General features: G+C 50.5%; 2 protein-coding genes across 3 annotated transcripts in view; both read right to left on the bottom strand.

Annotated features, from left to right (window-relative positions):
* Window positions 1-8023, bottom strand: part of LOC127585052 (procollagen galactosyltransferase 1-like) — a 62972-nt gene extending 54949 nt beyond the window's left edge. Inside the window, exon 1 of the mRNA XM_052042190.1 lies at window positions 7743-8023. Within this exon, the coding sequence (XP_051898150.1) occupies window positions 7743-7954 (212 nt within the window). The 5' untranslated portion in view covers window positions 7955-8023. The remainder of the gene's footprint in view (window positions 1-7742) is intronic.
* A 6541-nt stretch (window positions 8024-14564) lies between these two features.
* LOC127585031 (protein Niban 1-like) overlaps window positions 14565-23872 on the bottom strand; it is a 55223-nt gene continuing 45915 nt past the window's right edge. The window contains exons 11-14 of one of the 2 annotated variants that reach the window (XM_052042155.1): window positions 23740-23856; window positions 23018-23125; window positions 21112-21223; window positions 14565-15668 (exon numbers count right to left, since the gene is read on the bottom strand). In XM_052042155.1, the coding sequence (XP_051898115.1) occupies window positions 15445-15668; window positions 21112-21223; window positions 23018-23125; window positions 23740-23856 (561 nt within the window). In that variant the 3' untranslated portion in view covers window positions 14565-15444. The remainder of the gene's footprint in view (window positions 15669-21111; window positions 21224-23017; window positions 23126-23739; window positions 23857-23872) is intronic. The other variant, XM_052042156.1, reaches the window with a different exon arrangement.

Genomic DNA, 23872 nt, shown 5'->3' with positions numbered 1-23872 from the left:
GCTGCCTTGGTGAAGCAGCCAGCATAATCAAAGACCCCACCCACCTGGGTCATTCTCTCTTCTCTCCTCTCCCATCAGGCAGAGACAGGAGCCTGAGGGCACATACCACCGGGCTCAAAGACAGATTCTATCCCACAATGATAAGACTTATACAATGAGATGGACTCTTGACCTCACAATCTACCTTGTTATGACCTTGCACCTTATTGTCCATCTGCAATGCACTTCCCTGTAGCTGTGACACTTTACTCTGTATTCTGTTATTGTTTTTACCTGTACTACCTCAATGCACTCTGTACTAACTCAATGTATCTGCACTGTGTAAAGAATTGATCTGTACAAACGGTATGGAAGACAAGTTTTTCACCGTACCTCCATACAAGTGACAATAATAAACCAAAACCAATACTGAAGGGCCTGGATATTGTGGACACAGAGAGGATGTTTCCATTAGTAGGAGAGTCTAGGATCCGAGGGCACAGCCTCACAATAAAAGGATGTCCCTTTAGAACTGAGGCGAGGAGGAATTTATTCAGCCAGAGGGTAGTGGATCTGTGGAATTTGTAGCCACAGAGTGCTGTAGAGGCCCAGTCACTGGGTGCATTTAAGGCAAAGATTGATAGGTTCTTGAGTGGTAAGGGGGTTAAGGGCTTCGGAGAGCAGGCAGGAGAATGGGGTTGAAATAAAAATCAGCCATGATTGAATGGTAGAGCAGACTCCATGGGCTGAATGGCCTAATTCTGCTCCTGTATCTTATGGTCCAGCATGTGGGAGTAAGCATAGAAGAGAAACCATTAGTGATGATTCTCTGGCTATGAAAAGATGGGTAGGAACGGAAATGGGCAAGTTGGACAGCAGTGAAGAAGTATTGACAGGAACACAAATTGTGAGAATCACTTGATCTGGGATACTTTGGTATTAATATCAGGGAGGGAACAGATTCAAACACAAAGAATTTATAAGAAGGTAACATAAGAAAATGAAAAAGATGGTAGGCTAGAGATAGACAGGGGTTCAAGAGGGTTTCTTGGAAAGAGGTGATAGCACATTCAAAAGGGAAAAGCACATGAAGAGAGAGATCAGTTAAAAATATTAGCTAAAATGGGACCAGAAAAGAAAGCTAGATAATCTGTAGGTTAGTGGGGGCTAGGATCAGGAGTGCAGGAGATGAATCTCCAGGAGATGATGAATTTGCAAAGACTACGAGAAGAAACAGGGAACAAATTACAGAAAGACAGGAGTTTGGAACTAGAGTTGAGCGAGGGGTGGGAGTGAGACATTACAAGCCTTGTCAAGTAAAGGAAGGAAGAGATGTAGTGAAGCAGCAGACCAATTAGTCTCAATCCTATTGGCAAGTCAACCCATAAGCCCACTGCTTATTTTTGGAGAAGGAAAGGGGTTTAAGAAGACGTTCACAGGTGTGAATGCAGGTAGGCAATAAGGAGGTAATACTTCATCAGTTAGTTACAAGGCCTCTGGTTGTCATTTGAGATTGTTTACTCTGCTATTATCCATTATTAAAATGACTGAATTAACAAGTGTGGCAAGCGACATTCAGTCTGTACCCATAGGCCATAATTAGAGGGATGTTTAGCAACCTTGTTAGAATGTGCCACCTACCCAACCTTGGAGCACGAGGGGGAAAGTCAGAGCAGAACAACTACAGCCGACACCCAAATTCTGGCCGTTCAGGTTATGGAAATTCACCCTTACAGAATTTACAAATCACCACCCAAAAATTTGAGGTACGGAATAAAATTCACTCTCATGGAATTTATGTGAGGGCAAAAAGTAAACAAACACAAAATTTTTCTTTAACTCGTGTTTCTTGATGTGTGTGCAGATGGCACAGCTTCACCTTATGGAAAGTCACAATAGGACTACTTTGTAAAAACGAAATAATGCAGCGATTGCCTGTACTGACTATTAGAAACTTTAGTTCCCTTAGCTTACAACTTACTATTCAAAGAACCTTGCTGCACTAACTGTCTTTTCTGAAATATTAAATACAGAAAATGTTATAAACACTCAGCAGGTCAGGCAGCATTAGTGGAGGGGGGGGGAGAGGTGGAGAGGGGGAGAGAGGGAGGGGGCGGAGAGGGGGAGAGTTAACGCTTCAGGTCGAAGACCCTTCATCAGAACTGGGAAGGAAAAAAAAACGTTGGCTTTAAGTTGTAGAGAGGGTTTGGGGAGGGATGGAATATGTCCGATAGGGTGAGACCAAATGAGTTAATGTGGCAGTCCGAATCTCATGTTCTTTTTTGTCTGTGTACATGGTGCTAACAGCAGGGCAGTGGGACATGTCAGGCTATACAATATTCAATATACAGTCTGGAAACTCGTTTTCTTTGTCTGTAGTTTCCGGAATTTATATTGAATTCTCCAATTTTAGCTAATACATTCTTTCTTTCTGTTTGCATCAGAACTGGCCTTTCTGCCAGTCGTCCATCTGTGATTTTTCAGTTTTTCTCTTCCCATTAGTGTAGTCTGGCACATCCCACAGCCCTGCTCTCAGCAACACATAACACAGACAAACCTGACTCTAACCAGCACATTATCTCATTTGATTGCACTGTATCAAGAGAAATTCTCCTTGTTCCAACCATCCCAGCCCCACCTGGTTTGCTACTGAAAACTGATGAGTTCTCTCTTTCCCAATTCTAAAAAAAGAGCCTGAAACATTAACTCTATTTCTCTCTGTACAGATGCTGCCTGATCTGCTGAGCATTCCTAACATTTTCTGCTTCATTTCAGACTTCCAGGATCAGTTCTTTTTATTTTCACTTTCTGAATATTAAACTATTCCTACTAAATTAGTTCAAAATATTTATCATACAAGTTGACTTACTGAGGAATCTACTTTTTCTGTTATATATGTAATTATATATACAGGCAACTCCTGTCTTATGAGGAGTTGCATTCCGAGAAAACTGTCTGTATTGCGATTGTCTGTAACGCAAATCTGCATTGTCTGCATGTGTCAAGAAATGCGAGTTGAAAAAAAATGTTTACTTATTTACTTTTTCTCACATGAATACTGTGAGAGCAAATTATATTCCCTATTTCAAAGTTTTGGGGAGAGATCTGTGAATTCTGTAAGTATGAATTTGCATTACCCAATCAGACGTAACATGGGGGCCACCTATATTGGACATGGAGGCTGGAGACAAGTGTAAGGTCAGTAGTGACAGAAGATACAAGTATCAAAGTATCTTTGTGCAAGCTCATTGAAAATATGAAACTACAGGAAGTCCCCGGTTCGTAAGCAGGCCCAGCCTCCGATCCTACCACGGCGGCGGTACACCTTCTTTGGCCCAACCCCAGGCCAAGTGCGCACATGCGGCTGGGGAACCCCGGGCCAAGTGCATATGTGCAGCTGGGGCCATGTGCGGTCGCGATCCCCGGCCCAAGTGCGCATGCGCGGACACTGTTCCAGGTTACGGACAAAATCAGGTTAAAAAGTCTCAAAAATGGAACTCGTTCATAACCCGGGGACTTCCCGTATAACAAAAGATAAACTGGCAGTGTAACAACTTCCTTGTACATGTTGAAGAAGTTTATAAAGGAATTATATTACTGTTTTTAAAATCACCAGAAACTCCTCGCAGTGCTCTACTGTTCACTTTGAAAGATGAGAAGTGCAAAGCCAGGAAGTTCAGGATAAAATTACTCACTGCTCTATTTACATGCAAGATAACCACACAAAGATAGACTTCACATCACGCTAACTCAATGGCCTGGATACTTACTGAAGTTCATTAGTTAGCTCGTGTGGGATGGAAATGGCAATGGCAATGAAATCTTGAAGTAAAACGAGAAAATGTTGGAAAAACTCAGCAAGCCAGGCAGCATCCATGGAAAGAAAAACAGTTAACATTTCAGACCTGGGGTGCTTCATCAGAACGTTGGAATTTTTTGACCCTGTTTAGGCTCGCAACTTGGTCGACTGTCATGGCTGCTGGATCAGGTAAGTCACTGATTTCAGGGATGGAGACCAGGAGAAAACATCTTGCTCCTTCAGGCCCACGAGAAGGATGTTATGCCTCACTGCAGCTGCCAAGTTTTGAGGTCCTGTAAACATCAACGAAATCCCTACCTGCCTCCTTGGAGAAGATTGGCTGCTCACACTTGCCCGGTATTAGCTTAGTAAAACCCAGACAATCAAGGATGGAGTCAGCATCTCTAAACACTGTAAATTTCTCCTGATTAAAATCCATGCTCCTGGGAATGCAAACTATCCCCAATTCACCTGATGCAAGGTAGGATGTGGAAAATGGAGTTTTCAACAAATGTAACTTTATGCAGCATGAAGTCTTGGAAAACTGCCTCTACTGCTGAACTGTAGTAGGAGGGCGGTGGGCAATGATGTAAGTAGATGACCCTTGCTGTGAAAGGGTTGTGCCTTAAAAGCTCAGTACTGATTTCCATAGTGACAAAGCTTTGAACAATCTGGCTCAGCATGAGACATTGCCTAGAAAGGAGGGTGGACCCACTAAATGATGATTTTAGTTTTCCCACGTTCCACTGGAAGAGATTACAACACATCTGTGGCTGCTGGACAAGCTGTCTAATTGGTGACACTGAAAGCACTGAGTGAGTGGTTAAGGAAGTCCCAAGTTGTGGTCATCAGCATGTACATGGAACACGACCTGGTGTATACACTTCTGTTTAAAAATATAAAAATGTAGATTCCTCGGTAATTCAACTAGTGTAATAATTATCTTGAACTAATTTAGTACATAAGAATACGTATAGTTTAATATTCAGAAAAGGAAAAGTAATGGGTGGGGAGATATCAGGGGGAGGTTTTATACCCAGAGGGCGGTTGGGGTGTGGAAGGCGCTGCCTGGGGTGGTGGTGGAGGCAGGTATGTTGGTCAAATTCAAGAGATTGTTAGATAAGCATATGGAGGAATTTAAAATAGGGGGATATGTGGGAGTAAGGGGTTAGGTAGTCTTAGGTGTGGTTTAAAGGTCGGCACAACATGGTGGGTCGAAGGGCCTGTATTGTGCTGTACTGTTTTATGGTAAAAACCAGCTTCTCCTCCACAGACTTCTCGCTGCCTTGGAAAAGCAGCCAAAATAATCAAAGACCCCACCCACCCCAGACATTCTCTCTTCTCCCCCCTCACGTTCAACAGAAGATACAAAAGCCCGAAAGCACGTACCACCAGACTCAAGGACAGTTTCTATCCCGCTGTTATAAGACTATTGAACCGATCTCTTGTACATTAAAGATGAACTCTTGACCTCACAATCTACCTTGTCATGGCCTTGCACCTATTTGTCTGCCTGCACTACACTTTCTCTGTAACACTATATTCTGCATTCTGTTATTGTTTTTCCTTTGTACTACCTCAATGTACATGTTTTGAAATGATCTGTGTGGATGGCATGCAAAACAAAGTTTTTCACTGTATCGCGGTACATGTGACAATAATAAACCAATTCCAGTAAACAAGGTGAGAGGTGGTGGGCAAGAAACAGAGCAACCCTAAGCTAATTTAATGGTAGAAAGATACTGTTGCCTTTGGTGAACATCTAGAACCAGACAACACAAATAACAGTCAAAGATATTGTGAAGAAAAGCCTTTCATGCATGGTGACTGGTTGCCATCCGAAGGTCCTCTATTACAGCTCCCACTGTACCACAGAACTCTCCGACAATAAGGCTTGACGACAAGACCCATTAAAGTTGGATTGCTTCCCATATCTCAGGAACCGCCTCTCAGTGAGGATGGAAAGAACCATTGCCCTCAGTTCCCAGCCTTTAGCCATCTGAGGAAAAGAGCTTCTGAAAATGAGGACCTCAAACCTGGCACATATTCTACAGGGCAACAGTGATCCCTGCTGTCCTCAGTGCACTATCTACAGTTGACACCTCAAAGCACTGGAAAAGTCCCACCAACACAGTCACTGCAAAACCCTCTAGTCCACTGACAGGACAAGTCAACCCATGTCACTTTCCCTTCCTGCCCAACATCTTCAGCAGAGGCTCTAATGACACTCACTGGCTCCAATGGGCATGTCTGACACCAGGCTCCCGAAACTCTGAGTCACTATAAAAGATTTATGAACTCTATCAGGGAGAATTTCCATTACCCAAATGGCCACACGTGGGGTTTGCCTTCCACCAACGTAAGCTCAAGAAACAGCATCTCACCTTCTACTTTGACACACCTTAGCAGACCTGCACCAGATTTCAAATAACCAGTTTCTCCGTTTTCTACCAGAACTGGTTTCGAATGAAAGCTCACTGATGTTAAACATTAACTGTTTCTCTTTCCACGCACGCTGTGTGGTCAGCTGAGTAGTTCCAGCTTTTTCTATTTCAGATTTTCAGCATCTGCAATGTTTTGCTTTTTGCTTCAGGGATCAGTCAAATCCTCTCCTGAAGGCAGAGAGTCAGCGCAACAGCTGGCAAGGCCCTCCAGAATCTCACTACTTTCAGAGAAAATCAGCCCACGTTTCTATGAAGAACTTTTATCCTTCCCATACAGAGCAACATAAAATGGGACTAAGCATAACTTCACCAACACATAAATTTGCCTTTAAAAAGCAAATCATTTAACAACAAAATAGTTTAACTATTTAAATGTTAGGTCTACAAGGTGTGCAAGTGGTAATTATCTCACTTCAGAGATCAAAACATTATCATTCACACTCCATTGCTCTCTTCCCCCTCACCTGCAAGTCCTCCCCCCCTCAAAACATGACATCCCCCTCCTGCCTGTCCTCCTGCTCCACCGTCCCCCACCTCCTCCTCCTCCTCCTTCACCTGCACCTTTCCCCTACTTCTATCCCTCACCTTCTCCCTTTCTCTTCCTTATCGACCACCCTTAACCCCCTCCTCATTGCACCCTTCCCCGGTCTCCTCCCCTCCCTGCATTCCCTCCCACTCCCTTCTCCTAATTCTCTCCACATTCTCCCCTTCCTTTTTCTCCCTCCTTCCCTTCCTCTCACCCCCCTTAACCCCACCATCGCTCCCTCTCCCCTTTACTCCCCTCCCACCTAACCTCCTTCCTTCCCTACCTCCTCCCCACCCCCTCACTTTCCTCCTCCAAAGCCCCTCCACCCCCTCCCTATCCCCAACCCCCCATCCCTCCCTACCCCCTGACCTATCCCCCATCCCTCTCCATCCCTATCCCCTACCTATCCCCCACCACCTCACTATCCCCCAGCCTATCCCCCCCACTCCCTACCCCCTCCCAATCCCCCCCACTCCCTACCCCCTCCCACTCCCTACCCCGTCCCTATCCCCCCCCACTCCCTACCCCGTCCCTATCCCCCCCCACTCCCTACCCCGTCCCTATCCCCTCCACTCCCTACCCCGTCCCTATCCCCCCCACTCCCTATCCCCCCCACTCCCTATCCCCCCACCCATTCCCTACCTCCCTATCCCCCTCACTACCCCCATTCCCCATCCCTATCCCCCAACACCTACCAACCCCCATCCCCGACCCTATCCCCCATCCACCTCACGACCCTCTCCCCTTATTCCCCAGTCCCCCCTCCCTCCTTCCATCACCCCCACTCCTCTCCCTCCCTATCCCCCACTATCCCCCCACCCCTCCCTATCCCCCACTATCCCCCCACCCCTCCCTATCCCCCACTATCCCCCCACCCCTCCCTATCCCCCACTATCCCCCACGCCTCATCCTCCCCATGCCCTCCCAATCTGCCCGACCCCCTCCCTCCCTCCCTCCCTACACCTCCCCTCCCTACTCCTCCCCTCCTCCTCACCACAGACTGAGCCTCTCCTTGGGGTACCGGAGCCCCTCGATGCGGCCCAGGAAGGCGGGCAGACCGTGCGCGCTGTTGCGGACGATGAGGGCGATGAGGACCCGCGGGGGCAGCAGCGGCGACTCCTCGGACCAGCGCTCCTCCGGGAAGTAGCCCCGGGCCCGGGCCAGGACGGCGGAGAGCGCGGCGAGCAGCAGCGGGCGCCAGGACATGGTGCGGCGGGGCCGAGACTGCGGGAGTCCGGAGCGCGGCAGCTGCGCCGCCCGACAACAGATCGGACCGCCCCCGGCCCAGGCCCAACCCCGGGGCGGAGCTGGGGGGTGGGGGGTAGAGGGGGTAGAGGGGTGAGAGGGGGGGAGGGGAGGGGAGGGGAGGGGAGAGGGGGGAGAGAGGGGGGAGAGAGGGGGGGGAGGGGGGGGGGAGGGGAGAGGGGGGGAGGGGGGGGGGAGGGGAGAGGGGGGGAGGGGGGAGGGGAGAGGGGGGGAGGGGGGGAGGGGGGAGGGGAGAGGGGGGGAGGGGAGAGGGGGGGGGGAGGGGAGAGGGGGGGAGAGGGGGGGGGAGGGGAGAGGGGGGGAGAGGGGGGGGGAGGGGAGTGGGGGGGAGAGGGGGGGGAGGGGAGAGGGGGGGAGGGGGGGGAGGGGAGAGGGGGGGAGGGGAGGGGAGGGGAGAGGGGGGAGGGGGGAGGGGGGAGGGGGGGAGGGGGGGGAGGGGGGAGGGGGGAGGGGGGGAGGGGAGAGGGGGGGAGGGGGGGGAGGGGAGAGGGGGGGAGAGGGGGGGAGGGGGGGGAGGGGAGAGGGGGGGAGGGGGGGAGGGGAGGGGGGGAGGGGAGAGGGGGGGAGGGGAGGGGGGGAGGGGGGGGGGAGGGGAGAGGGGGGGAGGGGAGAGGGGGGGAGGGGAGGGGGGGAGGGGGGGAGGGGAGAGGGGGGGAGGGGAGGGGGGGAGGGGAGAGGGGGGGAGGGGAGGGGGGGAGGGGAGAGGGGGGGGAGAGGAGGGGGGAAGGGGGGAAGGGGGGAGGGGGAGGGGAGAGGAGGGGGGAAGGGGAGGGGGGAAGGGGGGAGGGGGAGGGGAGAGGAGGGGGGAAGGGGAGGGGGAAGGGGGGAGGAGAGGGGGAAGGGGGAGGGAGGGGAGGGAGGGGAGGGGGGAAGGGGGAGGGAGGGGAGGGGGGAAGGGGGAGGGAGGGGAGGGGGGAAGGGGGGAGGAGAGGGGAAGGGGGAGGGAGGAGAGGGGGAAGGGGGGAGGAGAGGGGGAAGGCGGAGGGGAGAGGAGACTGGGGAAGGGGGGAGGGGAGGGGGAGAGGGAGAAGGAGGGGGGAGGGGGAGGGGAGAAGGAGGGGGGAGGGGGAGGGGAGAAGGGGGAGGGAAGGGGGAGAAGGGGGAGGGAAGGGGGAGAAGGGGGAGGGAAGGGGGGAGAAGGGGGAGGGGAGGGGAGAAGGGGGAGGGGAGGGGGGAAGGGGGAGGGGAGGGGAGAGGAGAGGGGGGAGGAGGGAGAGGAGAGGGGGGAGGAGGGGGAGAGGGAGAAGAAAGGCGGAGGGGGGAGGGAGAAGGAAGGGGGAGAGGGGGGAGGGGGGAAGGGGGAGAGGGGGGAGGGGGGGAGGGGGAGAGGGGAGGGAGAGGGGAGAGAGGGGGGAGGGGGGAGGGGGGGAGGGGGAGGGGGGAGGGGGAGAGGGGGAGAGGGGAGGGAGAGGGGGGAGGGAGGGGAGGGAGAGGGGGGAGGGAGAGGGGGGAGGGGGGGAGGGGGAGAGGGGAGGGTGGGGGAGGGAGAGGGAAGGGGGAGAGGGGAGAGGGGAGGGGGAGGAAGGAGAGAGGGGAGGGAAGGGAAGGGGAGGGGGTAGGGAGGGGAAGGGGAGAGAGGAGGGAGGTGGGAGGGGGAGGAGGAGGGGAGGGGGAGGTGGGAGAGAGGGGGAGGTGGGAGAGAGGCGGAGGTGGGAGAGAGGGGAGGGGAGGTGGAGAGGGCAGGGAAGGGGGGGTGAGGGGTGGAGGGGAGGGAGGGGGGAGAGAGGGAGGGAGGTGTGAGGAGGGGGAGGGAGGGAGGGGTGAGGAGGGGAGGGGAGAGGGAGGGAGGGGTGAGGAGGGGGAGGGGGAGTAGAGGGGAGAAGGTAGGGGAGGGAGTATGGGGAAGGGAGGGATGGGAGGGGGTAGGGAGGGAGGTTGAGTTTGAGGGGAGAAGAGGAGGGGTTGCAGGGGGTGGGGTGGAAGGAGGGAAGGGGGAGGAGGAGAGAGGTAATGGGGAGGGAGGGGCTGAGTGGAGGGGGCAGGGAGAGGAGGTAGGGATGGGAGGGGGGATGGAGAGGAGTGGGGCGGGGGGAAGGGTATGGTGACGGAAGGAGGGGAGTGAGTGTAGGGGGACTGGTGGGGGAGGGGAGGAGAGGGACGGAAGAGTAGGGAGGGAGGGGAGTGGGGGAGGGGGTGGATTGGGGAGAGGGAAGGGGGTGGCGAGAGGTTGGGGAAGGAAGGGAGAAGGTTGGGAGGATAGGGAGGGTGAAGAAGGGAGGGGAGTGGGAATGGAAGGGAGGGTTCTTGGGGGGGGAGGGGGAGGAGAGTGGGGGAAGGCCGGGAAATGGGAGGGGGGGTCTGATAAGGTGTGAATGTGGGAGGGAGGAATGGGGAGGATAGAGAAGGGAGGGAGGGGGAGGAGAGGTGGCTAATGAGGGGGGAGGGTAAAGAGGGAGGGAGAAAATGGGAGGGGGAGTGGGATGGAGGGGGAGAGTGCGGGAGGGGTAGGGAAGAGAGGGGAGAGAATGAAGAGGTGGGGCTGTGAGAGTGAAAGGGAGGTGTAGGGGAAGGGAGGGGATGAGAGAGGAAGGGGAGAAAAGAAGAGGGACCGAGAGGGAGAAAGAGGGAGGAGAGTGGGGGAGAGAGAAGTGGAGGGAGGGGGAGAGAGTGCAGAGAGGGTCGGGAGTGAGAGGGTCATTGGGGAATGGATAGGATGGGGGGAACAGGAGGGGGGGTTCATTGTGGGATAGAGAGGGTGAGGATCATTGGGGTGTAGAGGCGGGTGGGCATCATGGGGAGATTGTGCATGGGTGGTTATGAAGGGGCTTGGGTGGGGCATCATTTGGGAATGGGTGAGGATTCAATGGGCTCCAACAAGTGGGAGGGACACCAGAGTAATGATGGCAAGGAGAGTACTGGCATCAACCTGTGTGGGGAGCAGGCCACTGCTACAGAGCCATCCTGGACCATAAGAGAAGGAGCTGGCAGCATCCTCCAGGAAGGAGAACCCCTCCCCTCCCCTCCCCCCGCCAAGGCTCTAAACGGGAATGTCCAGAGAAAGGAAGGGAAATCCGGCTGCATCAAGCTGCCAAGTCCCAGTTGACCGCCCTCAGCCTCTTCCCCAGGCAACAGAAGGGGAGGCAGCAGAGGAACAGGGACACTGGGTAGTGTGGGGCACAGCATGGTGGTGAGTTAGCACTGCTCCCTCACAGCGCCAGCTGGGTTCAGTCCTGAGTTTGGATGTTCTCCCTGTGACCGTGTGGGTTTCCCCCGGGTGTTCTGGTTTCCTCCCACATCCCAAAGATGTAGGTTAACTGATCGCTGTAAGATGCCCCGAGTGTAGGTAAGTAGAAGAAAGAATCAAAGGGGAGATGGTGGGCATGTTAAAGAATAAAGTAGAGGGAATTAAGACGAGGGAGAATTGAACTGATGGGATTGTTCTGCTAGAAGCTGATTGGCTGATTAGCTTCCCTTTATGTTGTAATAAGTAAGTAAATTTTTAAAAATTGCCTCCAAAAAACAATGGCATCTGACAACTTCAAGAGCCCACAGCAAACGGGACACTACCTGCAGAACCTGCTGCAAGCAGTAAAAGATGACAAGCTGTGAAAAGTCTTCAGCAACCCTGCAGGCGGAGCACCTCAGCAGTACACCTGCCGCAGACAGATTTCCTCCCTGTGTCCCAAGCACTCAGAGCTATATCCATTCATGTCAAGCTGGTATTCTCGGATCACTACCTCCTGCTGGCTGTCACCTCAGGAAGACCAGAAGTCTACCGAGGGATGTGGAAGCCCATTGTGAAACTTCTGTCCCCAGAAAACCAAGGAGCAGAAGAGGGATTACTCAGGTTGCACTGGTGGGAAACAAGGAGGGTAAAGATCAAGAGGTTCTTCATCCTCAAGTGTGTTCAGAAAGCAAGAATGTGTCGGAGGGAATTGCATCAGTCCTGGGAAAGCAGAATCTGCTCCTGGTAGAGTCGATGGAACTGGTTGTCAAGGAGATTAATAGTCAGCGAGCCTCGGTCTTTGCCTCGGATCCAGACTCTGCACCATATAGCAGGATGAGACATGCTCTACATTCTTCCCAAAGGGACCTCTGGGATCAGTAGCCTGAAGGAAGAGGAGGCTCAGTAATGTCCTCACACCCAGACACATTAAGGATCTACAAATCCTCCTGTGCCAGCCCGTTTGATTGGAAGGCCACAGACAGCACATCCTCCCTAAACTTCCAGTCCTCTATTTCAGAAAAGTTTTAGATGACAGCAAGAGGCAGAGTCTGAAACAGCCATTGTCTCTGGATGAGCTAACTAAACTCTGTGGCGCAGGATGGGTCAAACCCACTGAAAGTGTTCAGCGCTGTGCTTCCGGTTGGCAGCATGCCAGAGGTCACAAGCAAAGGAATCATCACCCTCATCTCCAAGCAGAAGGAAGAGAGAAGGAGATCATCCCACTATTAAATGTGGATCGCAAGATTCTGTCTGAGGCATCACCAGTGGAATTAAGTCAACCCAGACCAGACCTGAACTGTACTCCACAGGAAGATCTCTGACAGCGTTGTCCTACTCATGGATACAATTGCCCACGTGCAGAAAACAGATGTGAATACTTGCCTGGTCAGTATGGAAGAGGAGAAGGCCTTCGACAGAAGATTGCACAGGTATGCGACGGACATGCTCTCTAAAATGTTGGGGGAGGGGGTGCAATCTGTAATGAGATTTCACTGCTGTACACAGACATCAGTAGCGCTGTCCAAAGAAATGGTTCGGAAGTGGAAAGCTTCCCAATCAAATCTGGAACCAGCCAAGGCTTTCCTGTCTCCTCTGTCTTGCGTGTTGTATTGAGCCTTTTGGGAAATCCATCAGGAAAGACACTACCTGAAAGTGCTGGGAATCTGGTTCATGCAGCTAGGGTGAAACCAAAACTGGGAATGTGGGAGCAGCATCCGTTCTCCATTGTGGGAATGAACCTGGTCATCAGGTGTGTGGTGTTGTCGTACATGGTGCAGGTGTGGCCCATACCCAGATCTTGTGCTGGGGTAGTCACACGAGCCATCTTCCACTTCACCAGGTAAGCCAAAATGGATCATGTCCACGGAGATGCAAGGCACAGTTCTCCATAGAAGATGTACCCAGTGGGCCCTCATGGCCATCTTCATATGTGGCTGTTTCAAGCTGAGCATGGCCTCTGGGAATGCAAGGACCTAGAGCCATTATGTGCTGAAGTTCTCTCTGGCCCTAGTCTTACCGAGGATGGGTCTGGCCTTATGCCATGTTATATTCCATTCAACTGGACCTTGCCATACCACCTGTCCCCGTGGGAAAATTTTGTGCAGAAGATCACCCTTGACCACAAGTCAATCAGGCGTTGGTCTGCATGGAATATTGTCAAGGACCTGGAGGAGAAGGAGTTGGTGGATCCCATTGAATGGTTCCCTGAGTAGACTGTCAAAGTCATTTGGCAGAATGCCTCATTGCCAGAACTCTCGAACAAGTACCAAAACCTCACATGGCTGGTGGGTGAGGAGGGTCCTCCCCATCAGAATCTTCATATTGGAATAAATAAATCATCACTACCGTCGGGCAGGAGGTACAGGAGCCTGAAGTCCCACATCAAAAGGTTCAGGAACAGCTACTTTCCTACAACCTTCAGGTTCTTGAACCGATCTGCACAACCCCAACCCGACCGCAGCAACAGAACACTACAGACCACCTCTTGCACTGCCATGGATCTGTCTCTGACTGTGGGGTTTTTTTGCACGAATGGTCTTTTTTTTCTCTTGACTTGAAAAATGTATGTATAATTTATGTTTTGCGTGTTGTGTGTAGGGCAGGCACGGTAGTGTAGCGGTTAGTCTAACGCTTTTACAGCGCCAGCGACCCAGGTTCAATTCCAGCCGGAGTCTGTAAGGAGATTGTATGTTCTCCCCATGTCTGCGTGGGTTTCCTCCGGGTGCTCCAGTTTCCTCCCACATTCCAAAGACGTACGGGTTAGGAAGTTGTGGGTGTGCTATGTTGGCGCCGGAGGCGAGGCAACACTTGCGAGCTGTTCCCCAGAACACTCTTCACAAAAGATGCATTTCACTGTGTGTTTCGATGTATAAGTGACTAATGAAGATAACTTGTCTGAACCAATGTAGCTGTGTTGCTGCTGCAAGTTTTTCACTGTACCTGTACCTCACCGTACTTGTGCACATGACAATGTACTCGACTTGACGTGGCTCAATAAGAACTTTGATCTGCTCAAAACCCTGTTGGTGTCCCAGTGCAAGGAACTGCCCACAACTGCATGCTGCAAACTGGCACATTCTAGAGTGCAGGAGTACCTGATGGAAGACATGCTGAAGCTCAGTGCAGCCACCGCAATGGGTCTGTGGGGAAAGGCCCCACTATATACGGCCCTCCTGCCACTGGAGACTGAAGAGCTAGGCCTCCATGCAATCCTCTGTCAAACCGACCACTGATTTGTGAATGAAAAATTGACCTTTTTGACCTAATGTAAATATCGTAAGCATACATACTGGTCTGCTTGGTACAATGAATGCAGTACTCTGTAATGTATAACTGTATATTTTATAAATCAAGTCAATTTTGGGAGAAAAAAACTGCAATTTATGCTCAGAAAAAAGGTTTAATGAGGATCGTACCGGCAAAGAAGGTCATACCATTTCTTCGGCTAAAAGGGTCTTCAGTTATTTGAAAAGCATCTACAAGACATCCAGGCACCAAATTAGCTCTTCTGTTATGAAGCCTCTCAGGGATCACAAAACAAGCCTCTCAGGAATCACAAAACCACAATTTTAATTACAAATTCCTTTTTGCTATAGAGATAGTATAAGATTTGCATAGATTAATGAACAATTGACAATAATGTTGATATCCATTCCAGGAAGCCAAACTACCAAGTTACAGTGAGTCCAAAAACCCACCATAAAAGGCTAAATGAAAGTCATCACAATTTGTTGCAATCAGGCTGGTGTGTGCACACAGAGAGCTGGGCTCTGCACAGCAGCGATGGTCCTGAATGCATAAATAAACAAGTGATTACTGTGATTCCAACTCCACTACAAAACCAAAATTACAGCTTTCGGTCTTCCACAATAAGAACACTTTTAACTTTAGCTACACAAGATCATACATTTAAAAAATTGTTACAGATCCAAATCTTAATTTTCCATGATATCTTTCTAATGAAATAGATCATTTTGCAATCAATTGCCTCCACCTATCATGGCCCCACAGTTCTCACTGTGTTGCCCTCTGTTGGATAATCCAAGGTTATAGTTATCTGAAGGATGACTGGAGTCCTCCACATCATTTGTCTCAGAGAGTGTGTCCAGGATCTCCCTCATGGCTCCAAATGACTTTGGTTCATTAGAGTGAGCTACAGGTTTCTTTTGACCTTAATTTCCAATTTGCACATGTCCCACATGTCGGATCGCTTTTGTCCATCACCTCGAGTGACAATAGCCCGGTCCTCACGCAAGCATAGTTATCACAGTCCATCAGCCATCATGTTATTTCCCGAGGCTTGTGTACTCTCAGTGTGATCCTTGTGTTCTTTGATTGTCCCAAGTGCTGCAGACTGCCCTGGTAATTCTGTGGGACTTGTTGAATGGGTAGATTCAGCAATGGAGAGCTGGGGCCCATTGTCCCACAGATAAGCCATGCTTTCATTGTATAGACTGAACTTTGGTCGTGTGGAGTTCTCCTTCATGGCTAGGAAAGAAAAATGAAGAATGAGCAAGAAAAACTGAGTGGTTTTAAACGTGAACATTGTACGTTCTTTCCAGACTACTAATTGATAAAATATCGAGGGCTAGAAATTTGCGTGCACTGTTCATTTGATGTTATATGTCTCCCGTGTGTCATCGGAAAAAACTCTAAAGATTATTGCACAGCGCTGTGTAAAACATGGCGTCGTCAGACTTCTTTGTGTAACACTGTACAGCTTCAGAAACTGTGGGTGTTATTGAAGTTCCACTTCAGTTTCACACAGCTGATGGAACTTAGTCGCACAGCCACAACCTCGACGGCCAGTTCTTCAAGCTACACCTGCATGTGAGCGGGCATGCTTGCACACGCACACAGGCACGCACGCACACAAAACTGTACACTTTCTCCCAATTACTAGAGATAGCATTTGTGAAAGGAGGGAAATGTGTGTAAGGGGGGGCATGCAGACACCAGGGCTCCCTGCAGGTGAAGCTACCAAGGAAACACAAGGGGCTACAGATGCTGGAATTGGAGCAAAAAATAAACTGGAAGAACTCAGCGGGTTGTCCTGCTGGAAGGTCTCCACCCGAAATGTCAAGCATCCCTTGGTTGAAATGTCAACTATCCCAAGAAGCACAGATCTTTCTTGACCCACTGAGTTCCTCCATCAAGTTTATTTTTTGACACTACCAAGGAGTTGACAGGGAGGTCACTGCCGGGAACAACATTCCTTAACTGGCCCTTTTTTTTGCTGCTCTCCTATTCCCTACTCTCTGCTTTCTTTCTCCCTCTCTATGTCGCTGCTGCTCCGCATACGCCTCCCTCCCTCTCTTGGCCTCTCGGTCTCAGTGTCCATAATCCCCTCTTCCTGTCCCCCTTTAAGACAAGACAAGAAAAGATCTCTTTATTAGTCACACGTACATCGAAACACAGAGTGAGATGCATCTTTTGCGTAGGGTGCTCTGGGGGCAGCCCGCAAGTGTCGCCACGCTCCCGGCGCCAACACAGCATGCTCACAAATCCCTAACCTGTACATCTTTGGAATGTGGGAGGAAACCGGAGCACCCGGAGGAAAGCCACACAGACACGGGGAGAACGTACAAACTCCTTACAGACAGCGGCCGGAATTGAACCTGGGTCGCTGACACTGTGATAGCGTTACGCTAACCGCTATACCACCGTGCCTGCCCTTTCCCCTTCACTCCCTCCCTCCCCCACCACCCCAGGCGCCATTGGACATGTTGGCGCCGGGAGCGTGGCGACACTTGCGGGCTGCCCCCAGAGCACTCTACGCAAAAGATGCATCTCACTCTGTGTTTCGATGTACGTGTGACTAATAAAGATATCTTTTCTTATCTTGTCTTAGAGGGGGACAGGAAGAGGGGATTATGGACACTGAGAGCGAGAGGCCAAGAGAGGGAGAGAGGCGTACTGACCCTCTGTCAGTAGCCTGCTGTTGAGGGTAGGGGTAATTTATGTAGTTGTGTGCCACTGAGCAGGGAGTGGCTGCAGAGATTAGAGCTGGGGGTGGTGTGGCAATAGATGGGCTTATAAAGTATTCAGAGTCTGAAAGATTCTCACTGTGACATTCAGTCTTCAAATGTTCTGCAGTTCCACTTTCCAAACTTTCATTTCTCGTTCTCTCTTTCCCCAGAAAAAATTTACGAGGATGTTGCCAGGACGAGAGGGCTGAGTTATAGGGAGAGGTTGGCCAGGCTAGGTCTTTATTCCTTGGAACATGGGAGTATGAGGGGCAGCCTTATAGAAATGTTTAATATTATGAGAAGCACAGATAAAGTGGACAGTAACAGTCTTTACCCCAGGGCAGGGGAGTCCAAAACTAGGGGGCATAGAGTTAGGTTGAGAGGAGAAAGATTTAAAAGAGACCTGAGGGGCAACTTTTTCACCCAGAGGGTGGTGAGTATACGGAAAGAGCTGCCAGAGGGTGGTTGAGGCAGGTACAATAATATCATTTAAGAAGCACTTGGATAGGTACATGGAGGGGCGGGGCTTCGAGGAATATGGGCCGAATGCAGGAAATTGGGACTAGCTGGGTGGGCATTGTTGTCGGCATGGACTCGATGGGCCAAAGGGCCTGTATCCATGCTGTATTGCTCTATGACTCTATCTATCCATAACTCAAGACCCAGAAAGCAAAAGGTTCCTACATTGTGAGAACTCGCATTCCAGTTGTGTGATGTGCAGTGAAAACTTTTAACCTGCCACTTACTCATAATCTTGGACAGTGGAGGTGGTTTAAACTTTCATTGAAAACTCTTGGCTCCTACAAATTAGTCCAGTCGTGTTGGCCAATCCTGGATCATTACCTCCAGCACAGTGTCATCACTCTGACTCAGTCAACAGATGGTTTCAAACATGTCCACAGGTCAGTGTTTATGAAAGAATATCAACCACTGGACACAGCCAGCTTCTCGCTACGGTTGTGAGGCAATCGTGGGATATAATATTTTGCTGGTAGACCCGCTGCCTCACAGCTCCAGCAGCTCCGGTTCAATCCTGACCTCGGGTGTTGTCTGTTTGACCATTCTCCGTCAATGGTTTCCTCCGAGTGCTCCCACACCCCAGAGACGTGCGGGTTGGTGGGCTGATTGGGCACTGGTGTGCTGGTAAGTGGTAGAATCTGGGGAGAGTTGATGTGAATGTGAGGACAACAGAAAGTGGGACTAATGTAGGATTATTTTAAATGGGAGGTTGATGGTTGGCATGGACTCAGCGGGCCGAAGGGCCTTTTTTCCATGATGTATCTCTCTATGATTGTGAATCTCTAAGATTTTCAGGTCAGGATTGCTGAAGACACATCCAGTGTACATCTGTTCAGGGAATAATGCAACGGCAGAGCCAGGAGCTGGTGAGTTGAGATACCTTTGGAAATGTGAGGGTGATTTCAAACTAAGCTGGCAGGTGGCCAACATCTGAAGGTCATTTAACCCTCTGAAGCCTTGCTGTTTGAGAAGTGTCTGCCATTGAAAAAACACTTTTGTTTGACGAATAACAGAAGGATCAACCTAGAAATATCAGCTTGAATCTAATCTTTGCGCATCTTCAATGTCTTTTACAGAAGGTTTGTGGAGTACTACGAGCTGAGTGTGGCAGTGAGTTACGATACCGCCTGTAATTGTGCAGACTGATATGCCAAGTGAGCTCCTTTGTTAGTGAAATAGCTGCAGTATCCGTGGGCCTTGACACTGCCCAGTGTATGCCTTTGTTGAGCGTAAAAATGACATTCCAGAGCTGTTGCCCAAGTATTCCATTGAATTAGGAGGCCATTAAACACCCGTATAAGCTGATTGAGTATTTTGTAGCATTCTGATCTTACACATCTATTAATGTACCCAGCTGCAAGTGGGCTATCTGACCACCTCTATGTTGTGTAAGTGGGAAAAGATACTAGTCAGGAAGAGATCGAAACTAAGTCAGGGTGCAGCAGGTGCTGGTCCTGAAATGTGAGGACAGTGAAAGGACTATTAACAATAACATTGATCATCTTGCACAGCTGCTCTTCAGTCTTTGGTTCTGGGAGAGCCCTTGCTGCAATGCTTGGCGGAGACTGAGAACAGAGTGATAGCTTCTTCTGTTTATAGGAGGGAAAAGCTGTATCCATCTTAAGCTGCAACTTTCTTGAAGTTGTTTCTAGCTGCACTGTAGTGGCAGTGTAGGAGGGCAGAACATCATAATGTCACGCTGACTGCAGACTATTCCTAAAATACTGTCGAGGCTTAAATGACCCTGCAGGTGTGTGTGAGTGGAGACACGAGACTGCAGACACTGGAACCTGAAGCAACAAGCAATCTGCTGGAGGAACTCAAGGGGTTGAGCAGCGTCTGTGTGTGGGGGGGACGACAGGAATTGTCGACGTTTCGGGTCGAGACCCTGCATCAGGAATGAGAGAGGAGAGGGGAGATGTCTGGTGTAAATTTGGAGGAACTTAAAATAGAGGGATATGTGGGAGGAAGGGCTTAGGTAGTCTTGGGGGAGGTTTAAAGGTCGGCACAACATTGCGAGCCAAAGGGCCTGTATTGTGCTGTACTGTTCTATGATTCTATGATAAAGAGGAGAAGGGGAGTGGTGAGTCAGGAAGCCAAGGTGATTGGTGGACTGAGGAGGGGTGTAAGGTGACAGGTAGGGGAGGGAAGCAGGGCTGGAGTTGGGAGACAGTGGTAGGTGCGTGATTGATGCAGGCAGACAGATAGAGATAGGACAGTGGGGAAAAAAGGGAAAAAACCAGATGGAGCGAGGTAGGGGGAGGGGAAGGGGAAGGTGGAGACGGCTGCTGGAGGGAGATAAGCAGGAACACAACGGCACCCTGTGCTGGAATCTGATGTCAAGGAGGTGAGAATGGGAACCATTAGGGGAGAGGAGTATGGCAGATGGAACTGGAAGTAGATAGGCTGGGGGGGGGGCCTGTGGGTGAACTGTGTGTGTGTGTGTGTGTGTGTGTGTGTGTGTGTGTAGTGGGTGAATGGAACCATAAGGGGGAGGGGGACGGAGATGGTGTGCGTGAGTGGTCCGAGAATGAGTGTGCACGTGCCCTGGATGTTCTTGAACCTTTCTGGAATCACAGGCTGCTTGCAGGAGGTCCAGAAAGGTGTCCTCTGGCCTTCTGCCTCCTGTCGTGGAGGGTCTGGAATGGCCTTGCCTTCTGCCTCTTCATCCAGCTCCCAGGTGCTCCTGGCGTCTTGGGTGTGTCCTCTTTGTCCCACCTCGGCAGGGAATAACTGATGGCCAAGTTATACAGGACACAGCAGACCACCCCAGTGGTGCATCTAGTAGATCCGCTGCCTTACAGCTCCAGTGACTCAGGTTCAATCCTGACCTCCGGTGCTGTCTGTGTGGAGTCTGCACATTCTCCCTCTGACCGTGTGGGCTTCCTCTGGGTGCTCCGGTTTTCTTCCACATCCCACAGACATGTGGGTTGGTAGGTTAATTGGCTGCTGTAAATTGCCCCTAGTGTGTAGGTGAAGGGTAGAATCTGGGGAGAGTTGATGGGAACGTGGGGAGAATATTTGGATACACCATCTTTTTCACAGGTTAGGGGAGTCTGAAACTAGAGGACAGAGGCCTAAGGTGAGAGGGGAAAGATTTAAAAGGGACCTGAGGAGAAATTTTTTCACACGTAGGGTAGTGGGTATACAGTAAGGATCGAGCTGCCAGAGGAAGTGGTGGAGGTGGATACAACTACAATGTTTAAAAGACATTTAGACAGGTACAGGGATAGGACAAGTTCAGAGGGACGTGGACCAAACGCAGGCAGGTGGGACTAGCTCGGATAGACACCTTGGTCTGCATGGATGAGTTGGGCCAAAGGGCCTGTTTCTGCTGCATAACTCTGTGACTATTTATTTAACGTGTTCTGTATCACTAAAACAACACGCGTCCCATTTGGTGCTCACATTCTTGGTTCTGACCTCTGGCCGAAACAACGTACCTTTGTTAATTTCCTCTGACACAATATGAAGAACAAGTTCCTTGTAGGTGCTTTCAATCTGTATCACCCCCTCATCATCCGCAGACAGGTACGCTTCATACGCAGGCAGTTCCTGGAAGACAATTTGCATATCTCCAACAATCCAGTTTGCTATCCTCACCCGATAAGTTACAGTCAGAGCCATACTGTTGACGCAAGGCTCATCCTACACCCATTGCTGCTTGACACGTGCCCCGATCTCTGAGTTGAGCAAAGGATGCTAATGAGCAGAGCTGAAGGTACAGAAAGGCCAGCAGAATCGGCGGCAATCAGCCAATCGTGAGATGGGAGCAGAACTGAGGTAAACAGAGGGGATCCGTGAAAGAGAGGGGTGGAGGAGGGGAGAGAAGTTGCTCGTGAAATGGAAGTCGGTGGAGGGGGGAGGAAAGAACGCTGCATTTTGCACAGAGTCCAGGGAGACGGAGTGTGTGAGACACATCAGAGGCTCATAAAGAAAGAGCCTGGAAGACAAATATCGCATAAGAGAGGAGTAAAGGCAGAAAAGGGAAAACAATAACTAGAGGGAGAGAAAGATGGTGGGATACACAAAGTGGGAGAGACAGGGTGCAGAGGCGGGGAGACGTGGAGGCAAGACAAACCAAGGAAACTGCCTGGGGTTTGATCTGGCAAATGCAAAGAACAGTTACTATTGAAAGACTTAGTGCCTTTGAGCAGAGCCAGGTCTGCATAATAATGTGTAGTGAGCAGATCTCCTGCAGATTTGCTTATGAAAATTTAAGAGTACATGATGCATTGCATAGTGTGCAACACATTAAACTGAGAAGTGGACAAAGTTAAAAAACTATGAATTAAATAAAAACAAGAAGGAGTACTGACTTGGTACTTGTTTACAAATGCAGGAGCACCAGACCATTTAATGTACAATATATTACCCTGCTGCTAAAATAAATCCATATGTTGCTCAGCACGGCCGTCTGATCTCATGTGGTCTTCATAAAAAGGCAGCTACTGAGGTCACTTACAGAGCAGTTACACCTCTGGTTTGGCAAATGGTTTTAAATCCCTAGCTGTTCTGTGAGATTGGAAAAGCATTAAAGAGTTACTGCCTTTCCTGCAATGTTTGCATGCTTTTTAACAATTTGAAACACAATACCAATGCAGCAGCTGGAGGGCTACAGTTCTACAGAAAGGATTCCATTCCAACATCTGCTCCTGTCCCTGCACATGTGTGCAGGGGTGTGTGTGTGTGTGTGTGTGCGCGCGCGCACACGCGTGCGCATACGTGTGTGTGTGCATGTGTGTGTGTTTTGTGTGTGTGTGTTATGTGTGCGTGCATGTGTGTGTGCATGTATGTATGTGTGCACGTGTGTGTGTGCATGTGTGTGTGCGTGTGTGTTTTGTGGGTGTGCATGTGTATTTTGTGTGTGTGTTTTGTGTGTGTGCACGTGTGTGTGTGTCTGTATGTGTGTGTGCATGCATGTGTGCATTCCTGTTGTGCGTGTGTGTGTGTGTGCATGTGTGAGTGTGTGTGCATGCATGTGTGTGTGTGTGCATGTGTGTGTGTGTGTGCATATGTGAGTGTGTGTTCATGCATGTATGTGTGCATGTGTGTGTGTGTGTGTGTGTGTGTGTGTGTGTGTGTGTGTGTGTGTGTGTGTTTTGTGTATGTGTTTGTCGTCAGACTGGAAGCTGGACCCTGAATATTCTGAATCAGAGAAACAATGCCCCAACGAAGCTGAAGCTGCCACTTTAAACAGAAGACAAAAATGTGTTTTTTACTGCAGAACATCGGGTTGTTCCGGAGCTTTCCCTCCCCCTTTGTTGGATTACTTGGGACAGCAGACAGCACAGAGGTGCAGCGTGAATGACCTTCACCTTGCTCCGGGCATGTGGAACTGTTACTCACTGGTTTGCAGACAGGTTCCAAGGTCTTCAGGACAAACGGGAGGAAAAGTTCCAGGAGGGCGTCCTGAACAAACTGGCGCCCAGCCGCATTGCTGTCCGAGCCAAACTTCTACAGTGAAAGGAGCAACAAGCCAGTCACAATCACAGTGAGAGCCGATCCTCAGGAACAGGATTACCACACTCTCACCCCAGGTTATACTGTCTCAGCCAGTGAAGGACGATGGTTACATGGGACTGCAAGGCTTGCTGAGTGTTACCTGCCTGGTTCTCACACTCACACTGTTACACTCTACTGCACATACCTCATGCTCAGACTGCAATTCATCCCTCCCTCTCACACTGGTACAAACCACTCACTCACGTTGTGTACCACATGCCTCTCATTCTCACCACTGTCTCCTTTGCTCATACTGTTGTGACACACCTCGCACTCTCACATCACAACACACCCCTTATCCTCACACTGTGTGTTACACACTCCATGCTTAGTGTTTGTTACACCTCTTGCTCTTACATGCCACACACGCAGTTTGTTAAATGTCCCAAATTCTCATTGTTCTCTCTCTCTCTCCCTTTCCCTCCCTCTCCCTCCCTCTCTCTCCCTCTCCCTCCCTCTCTTTCTCTCTCTCTCCCTCTCCCCCCCCCTCTCTCTCTCTCTCCCCCTCACCCTCTCTATCTGTCTGTCTGTCTGTCTGTGTCTCTCTCTCTCTCGCTCAGATGTACCTTCAGTACTAGCACCCTGGTATTATCCAGGAGCTGGCTGGTTTCGGCAGGGTGACCAATGGATGGCTGCATAGAAGCGACCATGTGTTGAAAGGTGTAAACCGCATCTTCCATCAGCTGTGGGCAGAGCAAG

Source organism: Pristis pectinata, chromosome 31, assembly GCF_009764475.1.
Source record: "Pristis pectinata isolate sPriPec2 chromosome 31, sPriPec2.1.pri, whole genome shotgun sequence".
In the NCBI taxonomy this organism is placed as follows: domain Eukaryota; kingdom Metazoa; phylum Chordata; class Chondrichthyes; order Rhinopristiformes; family Pristidae; genus Pristis; species Pristis pectinata.
The sequence above is the reverse complement of the archived record's forward strand: the minus strand, read 5'-3'. Positions and strand labels throughout refer to the sequence as shown.